Here is an 18,275-nt window from a genome sequence, read left to right as displayed (position 1 = left end):
GGCTTCACCTACTGAAAGTTGACAAATCAGGCCCTAATCAAACACAAATCAAGCATGATTTGGTGGATAATGGCCCATTTCATTGAAATACAACAAAAAGAAAATGAGAAAAATGGAGAAATTGATGTTTTACCCCTTTCCTGATTTTCCCCAACATAGTCCTTTCCGCTTTGATTTGTTGAGTCCCACTCAAATCCTGTGTTTTGATTCCCAAAATAGGCATGATCTACTTGAAATTCAGTTTCTAGGCTTCCTCTAAGATTGGAATGAAGAAAAAGGTTTAGAGAGAGAGAGGGAGAGAGAGAGAGAGGGAGAGGGAGAAGAAGAAGAAGAAGAAGAAGAAGAAGAAGAAGAAGCAGAAGCAGAAGCAGAGGAGGAGGAGGAAGAAGAAGAAAACAGGAAAAAAACATAATCATATAAACATCCGTCTTTTTTATTGGTAAATATTGTCTTTTCCGGGCGCAAATGCTTAGGAGCTATTGCTTAAAGTGAACCAAGTAATGCATTATATGGACCTTATAGCCAGAGTGTGATTGATAGTGCTGATAAAAGACAAAGCAGAAAATGATTAATGATGTACACCATCCTGCATATGAAATTGTCTGATTTTAGTTGAGCACAGTTAGCAGTTCGCATGGTCTAGGTAATTCTTGAAAGCTGTTTTCTTCTAATAACTTAAACAGAATGAGAAAGCCTTTTTTATAGTTAATATTGGGAAGAAGCATTAGCTTAACCAAATGAAATAAAGGATTGATAAAAAGAAAGGACCAAAACTTACCACAGGAGAAAAATCTAAAACAACTTTCTTTGTTCGACTTGTTAATGTGCCCAAGTGAGTATCGAGAACATATCGAGACAACTGCATGTAGAAACATGTGTTAAACAGGAGACCTGGAGTTATCAATAGCTACAATCTGGTTGATGAGTTAATCAACATCATTAGAAACTAGAATTGATTATCACGTCAGCATTTTGGAAATCATAACATTTATGATTGGAATGTTATGATCAGCAAAGGAATTAATGGGCTGATGCATCAGGACACAAGTAGTGATCTAATGGACACATCCCATTCTACGGGCACTCACAGTACTATGATCCAACCATTGACCTGATGGAGCTCCCTGTGGATGGGGGTAGTGCAAAAAATAAATAAATAAATAAAGAAGATAGGTAGATAGGGAGGGAGGGAGTTCTCAGACATCCAATCTTTCGTCTTTTCTAACAGTGTTGATGTATCCTTACGCTCAAACCATCTACAGTTTGGATATCTGAAACATGATCCGCAATTGTAATGGGCACATAGGATGACATACAATTGCATCAGGTACTGCATTAACTAAAACCAATTTATAAGATGTGTAAAGCACTGTATCTTTGCTTCTCCATGCCTTTTTTTTACCTGATGCATGTTTGGACTCTTAGAGCATGTTTGGATACATGGAATCCAAAGGAAAAGAAAGGAAAAGGTAATAATTATACAACGGTGATTTCCATAAGTACTAATGAAACACGGATCCCAATTTTAGGGTTCTTGTTTGTATAGCAAGTGGAATTCTCATATTCCTCTCACAATGGTCACCTAGTTTCTTGTGCCAAAGGATCCAAAAAATGGAAAACTGTAGTGATTCTTTATGGAATCCATCCTTTTCTTTGCCATCGAAACATCCCAAAAGTGTCAGATCAAAGGCAAAACTTATCCTTACACTTTTCCATGGATATCCAAACTTGCCCTTAAAATATGGTCTTATACCCCACCTGTGTTTGCATACTGAACTTCTTATAAGCCACAATGCAAGCAGATAAGGAATTCAAAGCATATGAACTACATACAAATTAAAACAACTAAACAAGGTAGCAGATTTGGTTTCTGCCCACTATCAAAACGTTCATTGACCAATTGGATTAGTATGAAAGAGTGATTTACCTGTGAGACAGTCATAACGGATGCACATCTTCCCAGAAAAGCAGGAGGGTCTTTTGAAATGTAAATGGTTTGAAAAGGAGAGCAGAAGCCACAGAGCATTCCTTGCTGACTCAACTCTTGGACAAAATGTTTCATTTTCCCATCATTCTCCATTTTTGGCTTTCCACCAGCAAGACTCTGATGTTAATCCAATGGTTGTGGACAAATGATACTTTTATTTCAAGATCTACTAATCACCATTCACAACAGCCATTTAATCATGTTACCTCGAGTATTCTTTCTCTTTGAGAGAAAATTGAGGCAATCATACCTTCTGTAGCAAAAGATAGTATACCTGCTTTAACCTGCCAAATCATATCATATTTCTTAATGCCAAAATCCATGAAATACCTTTAGTATTTTAAACAATAAACTCAAACAGAGTGGAATGGAGTCATTAGCACAAATAACATAATTTTAAAGACCCTCATCAACTTTATGTTTTTCAAAGATTAAACTAACTGTTGGAATCTAGAAAATGGGTGACCAAAAATAGTTGTTCATATTCATTCCAAACTAGATTGAGTACGTGAATCCATTCCAAACACACCCAATGTGTCACAAAATTCACTAAGAGTTTCTTGATGTCTCAATTATATAGCTTAAGAGTTGAAATGGCTTATTTAAAAATGTATTGTATCAATTATATAACTCGAGAGTTGAAATGGCTTGTGTAAAAATGCACTATCAACCAATCTAGTGAAATTGGAAGTCACTGAACATGAACATATCAGCACAAGTTTCCTGCTTCATTACCTTACATGCTGACTTCAACTTTAATGAAATAAGACATCGCAGTAACTGCAGCTGTCCAATACGTGCAAGACACTCTGTCCATGGTTCCCAAAATCTGTCCACAATCTTGGCCTGTCCAACCAATAAGATTAGTTGGCTATCAGTAATTTAGGAAATAGATGTGAGATAATGAAAGGGAAACATAATACCTCTCAACGTAAGCTTTTAGCTTTATCAAAGTGCTACTACAGAAGTGATGATATATGGTTCAACTGTTTACAGTAGTATGATCAGATGAAGCATATTGTACTGTTCATGACTATTATCAACATGCATATCATAGGCTTTTATTGTGGCCTTGAGCAAAAATACATGTTAATAACAGGGCTCAACAACAAAGCACAAAAGTGCTGCTGTGCAGCCACAAAGGCTCTGTCTAAACAAAACTAAGATTTGAAGCTATTTTGCTAAGAATTTATTATGCCACTGTCAAATAGTACCCATAATTTATTCAAGTCTAAACAGATTACTGGGTTTGTTTGGTTGTTGAGCTTCATCATCATGATCATCATCTAAGCCTTATCCCACTAATTGGGGTCAGCCACACGCATTTTGTTCCACCATTTCACTCTATCAAGGGCCATAACTTTAGTTATTCAATTTGGTTGTCCAGCTTAAGATTTGAATTAAAGCAATTTTAAATTTATTTCTTGCTTTGTTATTAATTTAAGGAAATATTAAAGTGTGCATTTTTTGGTCCCATCAAATGACCTTACATGGTGATTAGGTTGGTGCAAGCGATAATCAATTTGGATAGTCCATCAAGTGGGTCAAACCTTTGATTGCCCATGATTCCCAATAATCACTTCAATCAAATGATTCTAACCAGTGAATGCAGTATTAGATACTATTGGTCGATATTGTTGGTATCGCACTTGCCCGATAGGAAATCCACTTAAGTTCATGGGTTTTGGGATATCGACGACATTATCTCAATATATCACAATATATCAACGATACCAACGTCACTCCATGTTAGGCGAGGTAAGGGGTCGGTGGCTCATGTGGGGTTCCACCGTGAATCTGTGATGCTTATGTGAAATCCACCCTGACCACCAGGTGTGTCACCCCATGTTAGGACTAGAGCCCAAAAATAAGCCCTATATGTGATCTGGTGGACCACACAAATGGAAACAATGTACAAGGAAATGCTCCAAACTATTTCCCTTGATGTGGCCCACCTAAATCATGGGTGGACCTGGTTTTTGGGCTCCATGCCTAAATTTTGTTGTGGCACCTAATGGTTGGAGTTGATTCTATATAATCATCATGTTGGGCCCTGTACAAATCAAGGATGAACATCTCTCTACCAACTGCTTCCTTTGGTGTGACCCATGCGAGAAGAAATGAGTCTTCGATCATATCCCAGTCACGAAAGATTCAATCATGTTGACCTTTATAAAAGTGAGCTCAATGATCGTGATGGCCGATGCACCAAAATCATCCTAAAATTTTGATCATTTCGTTATAAATAATGGCCTGTAGAAAATTGGCAGTTTTTGGTGATGGTGGGTGAGGTACAATCACCAACAACGTTGGCACTCAATCAGGTGGTAATGGCGCACCTTCCAAGAGGGTATAACAAATGCGTTAGGTTGGAGAAGAAATCAGTAAGAAGAGTAGAAGTCTACTCATCTACACAACCCTCTTACTATTTATAAATATGTACATATAGTGCTCTAGAAGAGCATACAAAACATATACAAACATGCACTCAAATAAAGACACACAGTTACATATTTATCTCCATACTCCCCCTCAAGTTGGAGCATGCATATCAATCATGCTCAACTTGTCCACTAGATGATGGAAGGGATCTCAAGTAAGGGATGTAGTGAACAGATCAGGGATGTAGTGAACAGATCAACTAGCTGCTCCTCAGAATGAATGAATGGAGTTGCAATTTCTTTAGCAGCCACCTTTTCACAAATGAAGTGACAATCTATCTGAATATGTTTGGTGGGCTCATGAAACATGGGATTGGTGGCAATATGAATGACAACTTGATTGTCACAATACAAAGGAATCATACCAGAATGAGGATAACCAAGTTCTTGTAACAAGGTGTGAAGCCACATGAGTTCACACGTCGCATGAGTCATTGCTCTATATTCAGCCTCTGCAGTGGACCGACCAACCACAAACTACTTTTTACTCTTCCAGGTGACTAGATTGACACCCACAAAGGTGCAATAGCTAAATGTAGATCGACGATCATGAAAACTACCAACACACTTGTCAAACAACCATTTACTCCAAAAGCTTAAGTTGTCAGAGTGTGGTGTATCAATGTATATCAAGGGCCCCCCCCCCCCCCCCCCCCCCGCAACTCTGCACAGGAACATATTGACAAGGATGGAGGGACACTCACACCATAAATAGGCCGGGCTCGATTTCCTGGTTCCTGGGCCGGACCTGATTTTCCTGACCCCCCGTGGGAGAATAATATATTAGCGAGGCATATTTGCTGCTCTCGAGATTCGAACATAGGACCTTCCGCTTTGATACCATGTCAAACAACCATTTACTCCAAAAGCTTAAGCTGTCAGAGTGTGGTGTATCAATGTATATCAAGGGAATTTATCACTTCAACAACACTAAGCATCAGAGTAACTAGAGAGATGAAGATGACCATGTCGCTGAAATCGTAAGCCTCGAGTAGAAGCTAATTTAAGATAATAGAGGATCCGTACAAAGCAGAAAGATGGGTTGTACGAGGTGCATGCATAAACTGATTGATAACGCCTACCGCAAACGAAAGGTTAGGCCGTGTAATAGTCAAATAAATGAGGCGTCTAACCAAGCGACGATACATGCTAGGATCAAATAAGAGTTCGCCATTATCAAGACTAAGTTTTTTAGCAAGATCTATAGGAGTAGAAACAAGTCGACACCCAAGCATGCCAATCTCAGACAAGAGATTGAAGGCATATTTTTGATGGGATAGAACAATTTCAAACTTGAATCTAGCCACTTCAATACCAAGAAAGTAGCGAAGTGTACCCAAATCTTTAATAGCCAAATTGCTTTTGAAAAAAGGATTCAAGAGCAGTAATGCCCTTGGCATCATCACTGACCAAGACAATATCATCTACATAGACTAGTAAAACCATAATCCCCACAGTACGACGACAAATGAAGAGAGAGATATCCAAATGGTTGCAAACAAAGCCGAAGTCCAATAGTGCGCAACTAAACTTGTCAAACCAGGCCCGATGTGATTGCTTAAGACCATAAATAGCCTTCTTGAGGCAATAAACCCAATGTAAGCCACTGGTTAGGGAGATTCCTGGTGATTGATCCATATACACTTCCTTGGCAAGGTTACCATGAAAAAATGTGTACTTCACAGCTAGCTGAAATTACGGTCAAGATAGATTTGCAACTAATGAGATGATCGCACGAATTGAATTAAGCTTGGCCATAGGGGAGAAGGCCTCGAAGAAGTCCACACCATAAGTTCGAGTGTAGGCCTTGGTGACTAATTGAGCTTTATACCGGTCAATTGATCCATCTAGAAGGTACTTGATAGTATAAACACATCTGCATCCAACTGTCTACTTACCCTAAGGTAAGGGATTTAGTTCCCATGTATCATTCTATTCAAGAGCCTGCATTTCTTCCATCATAGCTTGCCTCTAATTAGGACTACTGAGGGCCTCCTTGAGAGCGCGAGGAATAGATAAAGAGGAGACAGAGGTAGCAAAGGCCTTAAATGTAGGAGACGAACACTGAAAGAAAACGTAATGATGGATAGGATGGCGAGTACATGAGCGACTAGATTTGCGTAAAGCAATAGGGAGATCATCAGAAGATGAAGGGCTAGTACCTGGATGACTGGATCTCCATCGGAAGTGGATAGAATGATGAAAGGCTGATTGGTCAGGGATTTCTTTTGTCGCTGGTACACATGTAATGGCTTGACAGGTTCAGGAGGATGTGAGTCTTCATCAAGAGAGGGAAATAGAAGAGGTATAGGTGGATTTAACACAGTCTCCCCCTGATTGGTAAGATGATTGTGTAATGAATGCCCTTCAGATGAGAAATAGGGAACATCATCAAAGAATGCCCTTCAGATGAGAAGTAGGGAACATTCTCAAAGAAAGTGACATGCACTGACACATAGTTCTTATGAATAAGTGGGTTATAACATTTATACCCTTTCTGGGATCATGACTATCCCAGAATGACAGTTTTAAGATCAGGGACTTGTCAGTACTTCCATCAAGTTTATGAACAAAACAAGTATAACAAAAAACTCTAGGAGACAAGGGAAAATGTAAGGCCTGTGTCCTAGTACTATTTTATTCCTCAGGATCCCACGATCCTCTCCGTCGAATTCCTGCGATCATCTACCTGTAGATAGCATTTGCGAGCGACCCTAAGTCGCATCCTGTAAACCCGAGTTGACTCAACCCAAGACCTATGTCATTGCGACCATGTCGTCGCCGCGGTTCCAACGTCGCGTCTCGTGCGCCAATCCAATACTTAGATTGTGAGATGTGGCCTGCGCATCATCATGGTCGTGGACCGCACGTTATGGGGCCATTCCAGTTAGTGCATTTCCCTAGAACAATCATGATGATGACATTATCACCCATGCCTCTTACAAGTAATGATGAGAGCATGCTTCTCTTTATCCCACGTGCAATCATTGTCTAGCCTAGCAATGATTACCTACCTATCTCCTTTCTCTCTCCCTTTCTCCCTCATTTTCTCATCTTCCCTAGCAAAAGAAGCCATGGACGTCCCACCATTAGAGAAAATCCAGCCCCATTGCAGCCCAAGATCTCTTAATCCAACCATCCCAAGCCCATCTCAACCATTAAATCAACCCTCTTGGAGCTCTATAACCTATAAGTGGAAGAAAGAGATTGGAGGTGGGTGCTCTCTCTCTCTCTCTCTCTCTCTCTCTCTCTCTCTCTCTCTCTCCATGGTGATGTGTGGCCCACCTGATGATGTATATATGGGACATCCACCGTCCAGAATTTTCTGGACGTCCAGCAAGTTTCGGATGGGCTGGACATCCAGTTGGTGGAGCCCACCTTGCTGTCCACTTCGGGCCAGCCTGGATGAGAGGAAAAACACAAATATTGGCTTGATCCCAAGGCCGTGTGGCTGCCCTGGCGGACCCCACCGTGATGTATGTATCATATCCAGGCCGTCCATCGAATGGGCCAGTAGCTGCAAGGCCCACTGAGGTGTGTTTTATCCTCACCGTCCAGCAGGCCTGGACGATGGGAAAATACAAATATCAGCTTGATTCAAATCAAGTGGGCCACGTGTACGTGGACCCCACCTGGTGCATTCGTTGATCCATGCTGTCCACCGTCCAGCAAGGGACGGTGGAGCCAACATGCTGTATGCGTTTCATATCCACACCGTCCACCGTCCATCCCTGGACGGTGCGACCCATTGATGTAAGTGTTTTATCCACGCCGTCCACATCTGGACGTGGGACCCCACCTTAATGCTTGTGTTTCATTCAGACCGTCTAAGATGGTGGGGCCCTGACGTGATGTATGGGTTTTATCCTCACCATCCATCCCTGGACGTGGGACCCACCTTGATGTATCTGCTTTATCCTCACCGTCCAGCTGTTTGGGACGGTGGGATGCACCCGATGCATGTGTTATATCCCATTGTCTAGCAGGTGGGACGGTGGGTAATCCAGACCGTCTAGACCATTGGTTGGTGGGCCACGTGTTCGTGGACCCACCTTGATGTAAGTATTATATTCACACCGTCCGTCCATGGACCCCACCTGATGTAAGTGTTTTATCCACGCTGTCTGGACGTGGGACCCACTTGCTGTACGTATGGGGTTCCACCATGATGTATTTGATCGAAGCCGTCCAGTGGTTGTGGACCCCACTATGATGTATTTGATCCACACCGTCCAGCAACCTGGGACAGTGGGATCCACCATAATGTATGCATTGTATATCCCCGTTGGCCATTAGTTCGTGAGGCCCATTTGATGATGCATAAGGCCCACCTTGATGTGTGTGTTGTAAGCACACTGTCCATCTGTTTTTCTGGACCATAAGGCTGACCTGTGAGGCCCACCTTGATGTATATGTTCCTCATGTTGACCGTCTATTTTGCTGGATCATGGGCTGCCCCATGAGGCCCACTGTGATGTATATAAGACTTATGTGGTGAGGCCCACTGTGACGTGTATGAGGCCTATGTGATGAGGCCCATTGTAATGTATATGAGGCCTATGGGATGAGGCCCATTGTGATGTGATGAGGCTGAATGAGATGTATGTGAGGCCCTTGTACGAGGCCCATTGTGATGTATATGAGGCCCAATGTGATGTATGTGAGGCCCTTCTATGAGGCCTAATGTGATGTGAGGCCCTTGTGTGAGGCCCATGGTGATGTACATGAGGCCCTTGTGTATGGCCCATTGTGATGTGTATGAGGCCTATGTGGTGAGGTCCATTGCGATATATATAAGTCCCCTGTGATGAGACTCATTGTAATGTATATGAGGCCTATGGGATGAGGCCCATTGTGATGTGATGAGGCCCATGTGATGAGACCCATTGCGATGTATATAAGGCCTATGTGATGAAGCCCATTGTGATGTATATGAGACCCAATGTGATGTATGTGAGGCCCTTGTGTGAGGCCCATGGTGATGTACATGAGGCCCTTGTGTAAGGCACATTGTGATGTGTATGAGGCTTATGTGGTGAGGCCCATTGCGATGTAGATAAGTCCCTTGTGATGAGACCCATTGTAATGTATATGAGGCCTATGGGATGAGGCCCATTGTGAGTATATAAGGCCTATGTGATGAGGCCCGTTGTGATGTATATGAGGCCTATAGGATGAGGCCCATTGTGATGTGATGAGGCCCATGTGATGAGACCCATTGTGATGTATGTGAGGCCCATGTGATATATGAGACCCTTGTGCAAGGCCCAATTGTGATGTTGATCCCACCATGATGTATATGATAATGTTTATGATGCCCATCCATTTTTCTAGCTAGTTTAAGGGCCATGGGCCCCACTGTGAGATAGTCTCTATATCGGGCTGCATTCTAGGAGACAATGGTGGTTAAATGTCCACATTGTAAACTCCTTAGGGCCCATTGCTAAGCCCATTCCCCATTGTAAGTTAGATTTTATGGCGAGCCATACCTTAGGAGTAATGGTGGTTAAATGTCCACGTTGCAAACCTCCCCAGAGCCCATTATCAAGCCCATTTCCATATTCTCTTTGGGGCTATCCCAAAACCATAGGGCCCTTATTGATCTTAGTGATACCCATTGAGCTAACCCAAACCGTTGGGCCCCCATTGATGATGGTGCGTTACACCATGCCTTGTAGGAATACCCACACCTTGTATACTTATTAGGTCCCATAGGGAAGTCCGGTTTATTGATCGATGGAGAGGGTAAGGAAGCTCACTTATTATACTTAGACTTGGATCTGCCCTCGGTGGGGGATATTGTGACGCCCTGTCACTGTGGTCACACGTGGGCGAATGCTGATGTGGGCGGGGCCTGGCGAGCCTGAGCGAGCTACCAGCGGTTGGCAGGCTACTGTGCTGGTAGGCTATTGTGCACACAGTGAAGACAAAACTTTGTTTCACATCGGAAGCATCGTCTGAAGTTGAGGTGACTATAAGTTGGGTCTCTTCCTTAACTGTCGTGACACGTTTTAAATCTGTGAGCTTCGGCAAAGCGGACAATATCACCCCTTGCCGTAGATAGAAGAATATGTGGTATCAGGTTGGGTATGTTCACTATATAGGCCTATCGTGATGTTTGTATTAGGTACACCATCATTCTGTGGACCCCATCATGTATTGGGCGGATTGATGATAATCATATTAGTGAGCTTGAGCTAGTAGGACACACTGAGTAAATGCTAGCATAACATCATTCATGCCCATGTGCATCATATGTATGCTTGATATGATGAGTGATTGATTATAGCATATGCCATTGGGCGAATTATTATGGGACTCCTTGAGAGACAGAGTTGCCCTACATGAGCGCGCGGTATACGCAGGATTGCTGCATGACTGGATAGTGTGACTCATGCATCTCGCATTTGTGTAACATGATTAATGTACGCCCTAGCAATATCAGGGTCGTAGCCTTTGCAGGCATAGCGCGGATGACAAGATTGGATACTATAAATACTTGCTCTAGCACGGGGGCGCCATAGATGTCCCAGGGTGAAAGTCCCCAAACCCTTATGGTACCAAATGATATTTTAATGTCTAGACCGAGTGGATGCATAAGCGCATGAGGGCCAAATATCAGTTGGCCGCGTCTCCCACTATGTCGTGGTCGGTTAGAATGGGGTGTGGCCTTATCCGCCCAAGTGAGGGGGCAATGACTAGGCTAAGTTTGACCTATCTTGCGGAATGGGTCTGCTATCGACGAGCCGGGCCCAATATTGGCAGACGGATAGTAAGGTCTCTTTCACTTACCCAGTTGTGCGCTTAAATGGGGCGGCAAGCTGGTGTTGAGTGTACTAGACTCCAGTGATATTCCAGAGATGAACTATATTGATTTGTGGATTCAAATGAGGACTGGCATGCTTGCGTTGCATCTTGCATATGATATTTAGCCAGGTAGGCCTTGCATCGCATAGCCTTGGTATGGCTGCTAGCATTCATGGACTTGCCAACAATTCCGCATAGCATTCATGGATTTACCAGCATGTTTCCGCATTACTCTGATATTGCATTCTGAGTACGCTTATATTGCGCACACACTTACACCACCCTCTAAGCTTTCAATATGCTTATGCACGATAGATGCGTGCAAGTGACGCTAGGACGCAATCAAGCTAAGGCAGGAGCGTGCAACTGAGCTTCTGGAGTTTTTGATATCTCTATATTGTATTTCCCTTTATGCCTTGTACTCAAATTTTTTTTATTATAGTGGATATGTGGTGATGTTTCTTGTTATTGTACGTGGGTTATGTTTGAGGTTATGCTACTATTTCGAGAATAATTCATGCTGAAAATCCTCTTTGTACGATCCCAGGATCGGAATCCAGTATATGGGTGCTAAGAGCCAAGAATGGGGTAGGCTGTCGGCGCCGGATTCGGTGATCGGGAATTTTGTGAGCCCGATTTCCGAGTTTAGGGCGTGACAGAAAAGCTTTATCATGAGAATGTAGAAGTTTAAAGGAAGACTTATTATGTAAAATTTTAGAAGGAATGCGATTAATAAGAAAGACAACAATAAGTAGAGCATCATCCCAAAAATGTCTTGGCACATTGATACCAAGGAAGAGTGCATTTATAACTTCAAGAATATGATGATTCTTCCTTTTGGCAATTCTATTTTGTTGAGGGGTCCTTGACAAGAAGTTTGAGACAAAATACCACGATCCTGCAAAAACGTTAAGAAAGCTTTCGACACATATTCACTCCCATTATCCAAACTAAGAACTTTAATGGGGCATTGAAATTGATTATCGACTTCATTGTAAAAGGCCCTGAACATATCAAAAACTTCATGTCTGAATTTCATAAGATAAATTCATGTCATGTGAGAATGATCATCAATGAAAGAGACGAAGTATTTGTAACATAGAACAAAGTCAACAGGCCTAGGGCCCCAAACATCAAAGTGAATCAATTTAAAAGGTCTAGACTTCCTCGCAGTCGAGCTGGAAGGAAACACAACTCTATGATGCTTGAAAAATTCACAGGTATCACAACATAATGGTTTAATAGTAGAAATAGAAGGGAAAATAAGTCTCAGTCTTGATAAAGATGGATGCCCTATATGGTAATCCAATCTAGGCATGGATTCCCTATTTAATGACAAAGCACCGATAGGACTAGCAAGGGTATCATTGAGGAAGTAAATTCCGCCACGTTCACTACCCCCACCAATCGTCTGCTTCGTCTGGAGATCTTGAAATACACAATGAGAAGGAAAAAAAATGTTATGAAAAAGTGCAATGATTTAGTAAGAGAACTAATAGACAACAAATTCAATGGAAAGGAAGGAACATGAAGAACAGAAGATGGTTGCATAATAGGAGAAAGGATAATGGATCTAATCCCAGAGATGGGAGAGTGTGGTACATATCCAGCTCATCCCACATACCACGTAAGATAGTAAAGTACTCCTTTAGGCTTCTAGATTCTTGTTGAAACTTAGATATGTCTGAAATCAACTTGTACACCCTAGATATATTATGATCTTCAGAATACATGTCTCGAAAGTATCCCATATGTTCCTAGCCAACGTTAAAAACATAACAGAATTGCTAATGGTGCTCTCCGTACTATGAAGCCAAGCCATGACCTGATAATTTTCTTTAGTCTAGGTTTGAATCCTTCATCAGTTGAATCTGGATGATCATCCAAGATATAAGAACGTTGCTCCATTCCTCCCAAAAAGAGCTTGACGGATTGGGCTCATTGCAAGTAATTGTTCCCATTTAACTTGACAGTTGTGATCAACAATGTGTGAGCATCAGAAGGCCCCATAAGGGCTCCGGTAGAAAGCTTATCCCCCATACTTGGTCGAAAGAGAAGATGGAGAATGACCAAATATATATAACCCACAAGAATAATCCAAATCACACCAAAATGGCAAATGCACCCAACTTTCAGTGTATAACCAACAACAGCTCACACAGCTTGAAAATCAGAACTTCCACATACCAAACCCAAACACTTAGAGGAAAAGTCAGAAACATGCCTAAAAGGATGCTGGACACCAACCCCTAGCTAAGTTCACACAAAAGGGGTGAAAAGGGCAAAAATGTCATGACCTTACCCCAATCTTCCCAAAAAACCAAGGAAAAACCACTCCCCATGAAAGCAACTCCTAGGGGTAGTCAATAACAGTCAAATTGACCAACCCTGTTTTGATCTTCCTCAAAAAAAATCATCCAATTGAAAGGAATCTCAGAAAAAACTTGAAATGGGCCATTTCTGAAAAATACCATGGGGGCTTCGAAACTCTTATCTTGCTCAAAAAATTCCATACAAATCACCATAACCCTTCTAAAATCAAGATCTACCAAACCATACACTTCATTTGCTACATGGTCGTACGAATAATACAAACGCTAACATTAGTCGTACGGAACCTAACGTTAGCAAGATGCAACAACTACGAACAAGGGCAAGCTGAACCCAAGCTATAATACCAAGTCGAGTTAGGTTAGAGAAGAAATCAGTAAGAATAGTGGAAGGGAATGTGTAGAAAGAGAGAAGAGGAAAAGGATGGCTAGGGTAATGGTTTTGTCTACTCATCTACACAACCCTCATATTATTTATAAATATATACATATGGTGCTCCAGAAGAGCATACAAAACACATACACACATGCACTCAAACAAAGACACATAGTTACATATATATATCTCAATAGTAACCTTTGTCTTCGACAACAAGGTGCTCTACTAACCTTGGCAGCAAGGTGATTGTGATTTTCAAGCGGTAACAACATGTGTGATGCGAAATTTTTTTGTTGGTGACAGAAGGTGTCGCCAATCTTTTTCTTCCTCACATGAAATCCATCACTAATGCATAGGTTGCTGTGGCAAGAGCGGGTTCTCATCAAGGTATTCCGTAATGGTAACAGTGGTTGTAACGGCCACCACATATACGGGCTGTAATGGTCGTTACGGCCCCCATAGCAGCCGTTATGGTCTCTCATTTTTTTATTTTAAAGAAATCCCGAAAAACTTGTATCAGCCCTGTAATGGGCTGTTACGGGGCCATTACGAACTTTATGGGGGTTGTAACGGTCGTTACGGGTCTTTTTTTTTTTTTTTCTTCTTCTTCTTTCTGAAACGGTCGTTACGACCCTATAATGTGTAACGGTTGCCATCATTACCTTTATGTAATGGCCTTTACAGCCCCATAACAACAGTTACGACACACCATGCTTCTCATAGACCCTCTCCACCAAGAAACGGTGGCAACTAGGGCATTTACAATAGATGGTTTTTGTAATAGGTAGGGACTATTATCAAGAGAAAAACCAATGGCATTGATCCATCCTCCAACAATTGTCATTGATCATCTCAACCTATTGCACAAAATAGAATTGATGACTTTGTCATGTGTACCAAATCACGGCATCACCACTTTGTTAGTCGTGTTGCTAGGCTGCAGTCTATCTAGTTGTAAAAATCCATATGAATCTACCATGAGCTAACATGCACTTGGAAAGTGCCTGCAATGTGTTTTTTGATTTGCCAAAGCAAATGGTGGGCACCATCATCAACAAGCAGAGACTATTGATGCTTTAATACCAATGTTGCCTCCATGAATTCTAAGCTCAAAGGAGATCAATGTCGCGAGACTCGTTCAATTAGGTTTTCCCAAAAAAGTCTTTACAATCTTGTTTATTGGATAGATTTTCATCAATTGTCAAGGATTCTATACACAAACCTATAACGGCTCTTGATTTTCCCTTAATGACGATTAGTGAAAATTTAAGCACCTGTAAAAAACAATTGTGATTGTTGATCATTATAACTCCATCAACAGTAACAGGTCTGCATGGCCATACTACCGACAAAACAAAGAAATCTTAATCATGCAACACAACAACAAGAAAACCATTTCAAGTTGAGTAAAAAATAAATTTAAAAAAAAAACAAGAAAAAAGAAGGTTATTGAAGCAACTGAGTAACATTTACATTTTCACCAAATGTTTTAAATATTGATCATATCGGCCGATATATCCCACGATATATCTTGTAACCCACCTGTGCGACAGGTAGTGCCGATATATCCCACATGTTCGATCCGATGAGCATTTTCAATTTCTGATTCTTGTTTGATCCGATAAGCATTTTCAATTTCTGATTCTTCTTCTTATTCTTCTTCTTCTTTTTTGTTGTTGAAATTATGTTAAATCAGTGTCAAATGGTTAAAAATCCATTGGTTCTTCATGTTTTGCATGAAAAATCATGGAGTTGGAACTTTGATTTCAATATCCATTGGTTTTTCATGTTCTCCATTTTTTTTTTTTTGAAAATTTCCTTCAACCAATTGTTAATTGAGACTAATTTCGAAGTATTTAGAAGTATTTGATGAAATGATCATCACATACACTCTAATTTCGAAATTTGAGCGTGGGTGGTCCGATTTGGGAAATTTTGAGAAAATTTGAAATTTCTCCAATTTCTCCCAAATTGCTTGCAATGTTGCACTCCACAAATGAAATCAAGCATGTATGAGGGCTGATCTACTGATTTGTTAAGTCCTCGTCAATTTTTTTAAAATAAAAAATATTTTTAATTAAAAATTATGAAAATATTTTTTAAAAAATTCAAAATTTCCCTTCAACTAGCTATCAATTGAGACCAATTTCGAAGTATTTAGGAGTAAATGATCATCACATACACTCTAAATGTTATGCATTCAATTTGAATATAGTTGCATTAGTTCAATCAAACAACGCATAGCTTAGGATCCTATACAAAGGAAACCTATTATGTGCACTTCTTTTTTTAAGATGTTATGATTTAAAAGTGTATATCATGGTCTTTTTTAACAATCCCTGAAGTTTCATTGAAAAATTCAACCATTTCCCCAATGTTTCCCATGTTTCCCAAAAAGTACGATAAATTACCCGATACAAACGATATGTATCTATATCCCAAGGGTGAGATATGTAATGCGATACTGATATTTCGAACATTGTTTTCACCATCATTGTGCAACTTCCAGTCAATTGATATTCATACCACTTTAGTCACAACTTAAGTGACAATAAAGAGTATTAGGGAGGGAACTAACCGACAATGGCTTCCTAAAATGACAAACTTGAATGTGTATGTTTCATATATGCACAAGCCCAAAGTAAATAAACAAAGGTCCTAAGCATGAAAAAGGAAATAAAGCAAATATATGGGCTATAACTTGTATAAATTTGAAGTTGAATATCTTTACCATACGCTTATATGATGACCATCCCCATAAAGGGAGGGACGTAGGAGGGCCCAAATCATTATCCAATATTTGTAGGTCTTCCAAGCATCTAGTGTCCACCTGCAAATTGCATTAAAAGGGCCTCTTATAAATGGATTAAATAGTAGAATCTGGCATTTGACATGTATTAAATTGCTTCGAGAAACAAGGTACATATCATTGCACATAAACTAAAGCGATTTTGGGACTCTGATTGTCTTATATCAAATAGAAATACATCCTCTGCAACTCTAGGCTACCTCAAGTCTTGTAATAAAATGTGAATCGTGGTATAGTAAACACCAGAGATTCCCAAGACTATATTTACAGTTTCTTAGAAAATAATCTATCTTCCACATGCACTTCACATCTGAATTGAGCATTTATGTTCTCACCTTAAAAGGTAAGGAATATGTCAGTGTAATGAGTTACCTGTGAATGTGATGAACCTTACCAGATTATTTAAACCTCTCAGTGCATGCTCTAAATTCTCCTTAATATGGAAAGTTAATAAAGAATCCAAGCTGGCCAATCCGACAGGTCCTACACTGAAAGATATAGTTTATTTAGTTATTGTATATTGTATGAGAAATCATACCAATTTACTTGTAATGAAACTTACCAGATTATTTGTTGATTCAATTTTCTTGACAACAAAAAGGGTGATATTGCACAAGAAAACTTATTGTACAAACCCAGAATAAGAATTTTGAATTAGAGAACTTTCTGCTCTTATTAGCAAGGTAGGAGTCCAATCAACACGGTTTCAAGAGAAAACACAAAAATCATTTGACAATTAATATCCATAATTGCTGAAGTTCATTTTAGGATCAAAGTTTATGAATCATTTCAGAGTGCAAAACACCTAGAGAGTCCCCATTGAACATACAAAAAATGTCGAAAAAGCAATAAATCTGTTGGAGATCATGTATTTGTGTGTGCGCATGTGCGGATGTAGGTGCATGTGTGTGTTATGTTTTGGTGCTCCCTCAAGACACTATCATTTTGTTTAGGGTTTATAGTAACAGGTTTGCATGTGAGAGATTAATCTAATCTCTACGTAACCCTCCTGTGTGTGGAGTATTTTATTGTGTGTGTGTGTGTGTTATGTTTTGGTGCTCCCTCAAGACTATCATTTTCTTTGGGGTTTTTAGTAACAGGTTTGCTTGTGAGAGATTGTGGACCCCCCCCCCTCTCTCTCACACACACACACACACAAAAAAAAATAAAAAAATCCCTTTCTTCTTTTCTCCTTTGACCATCCGATTTATTACATGTATTATAGTGAGTGGATTAGATCCACATCTTCAAACAAAAGAAAAAATCTTTTCCCCCTTCTTCATATCTTCCCCGGAAGTGACTCCTGGCATGCTCAGTCCCAACTCAATTCAGGGTCAAAGGAGTTGAGCCAATTCGTTGTCTTTTAACCATGTTTCCACCTCTTCCTTCCCGCCCGAGGCAGCAGCTAGCGGCGACAACTGGTGTGCCAACTGATGGCCTTAGCTGGCCCACCAGCCAGCACGTATAGATAGTGTAACTGCCCATCATCTTCAAGCCCCCAGTTTCACTAGCATTCACTTGC

At 40.6% G+C, this 18,275-nt stretch overlaps 1 protein-coding gene across 15 annotated transcripts in view; it reads right to left on the bottom strand.

Moving 5' to 3' along the window:
* Window positions 1-18,275, bottom strand: part of LOC131246600 (uncharacterized) — a 94,934-nt gene that overhangs the window by 5,459 nt on the left and 71,200 nt on the right. For 12 of the 15 annotated variants that reach the window (XM_058246885.1, XM_058246878.1, XM_058246877.1 and 9 more), the window contains 6 exons: window positions 17,148-17,241; window positions 16,676-16,774; window positions 2,723-2,833; window positions 2,194-2,271; window positions 1,928-2,104; window positions 779-859 (listed from right to left, as the gene is read on the bottom strand). In XM_058246885.1, coding sequence (XP_058102868.1) covers window positions 779-859; window positions 1,928-2,104; window positions 2,194-2,271; window positions 2,723-2,833; window positions 16,676-16,774; window positions 17,148-17,241 — 640 coding nt within the window. Of the gene's footprint in view, window positions 1-472; window positions 675-778; window positions 860-1,927; window positions 2,105-2,193; window positions 2,272-2,722; window positions 2,834-16,675; window positions 16,775-17,147; window positions 17,242-18,275 lie in introns of those variants that run through there. The other 3 variants (XM_058246889.1, XM_058246874.1, XM_058246887.1) reach the window with 2 other exon arrangements.

Source organism: Magnolia sinica, chromosome 5, assembly GCF_029962835.1.
Source record: "Magnolia sinica isolate HGM2019 chromosome 5, MsV1, whole genome shotgun sequence".
Taxonomy (NCBI): domain Eukaryota; kingdom Viridiplantae; phylum Streptophyta; class Magnoliopsida; order Magnoliales; family Magnoliaceae; genus Magnolia; species Magnolia sinica.
This window is presented reverse-complemented; position numbering and strand designations above follow the sequence as displayed.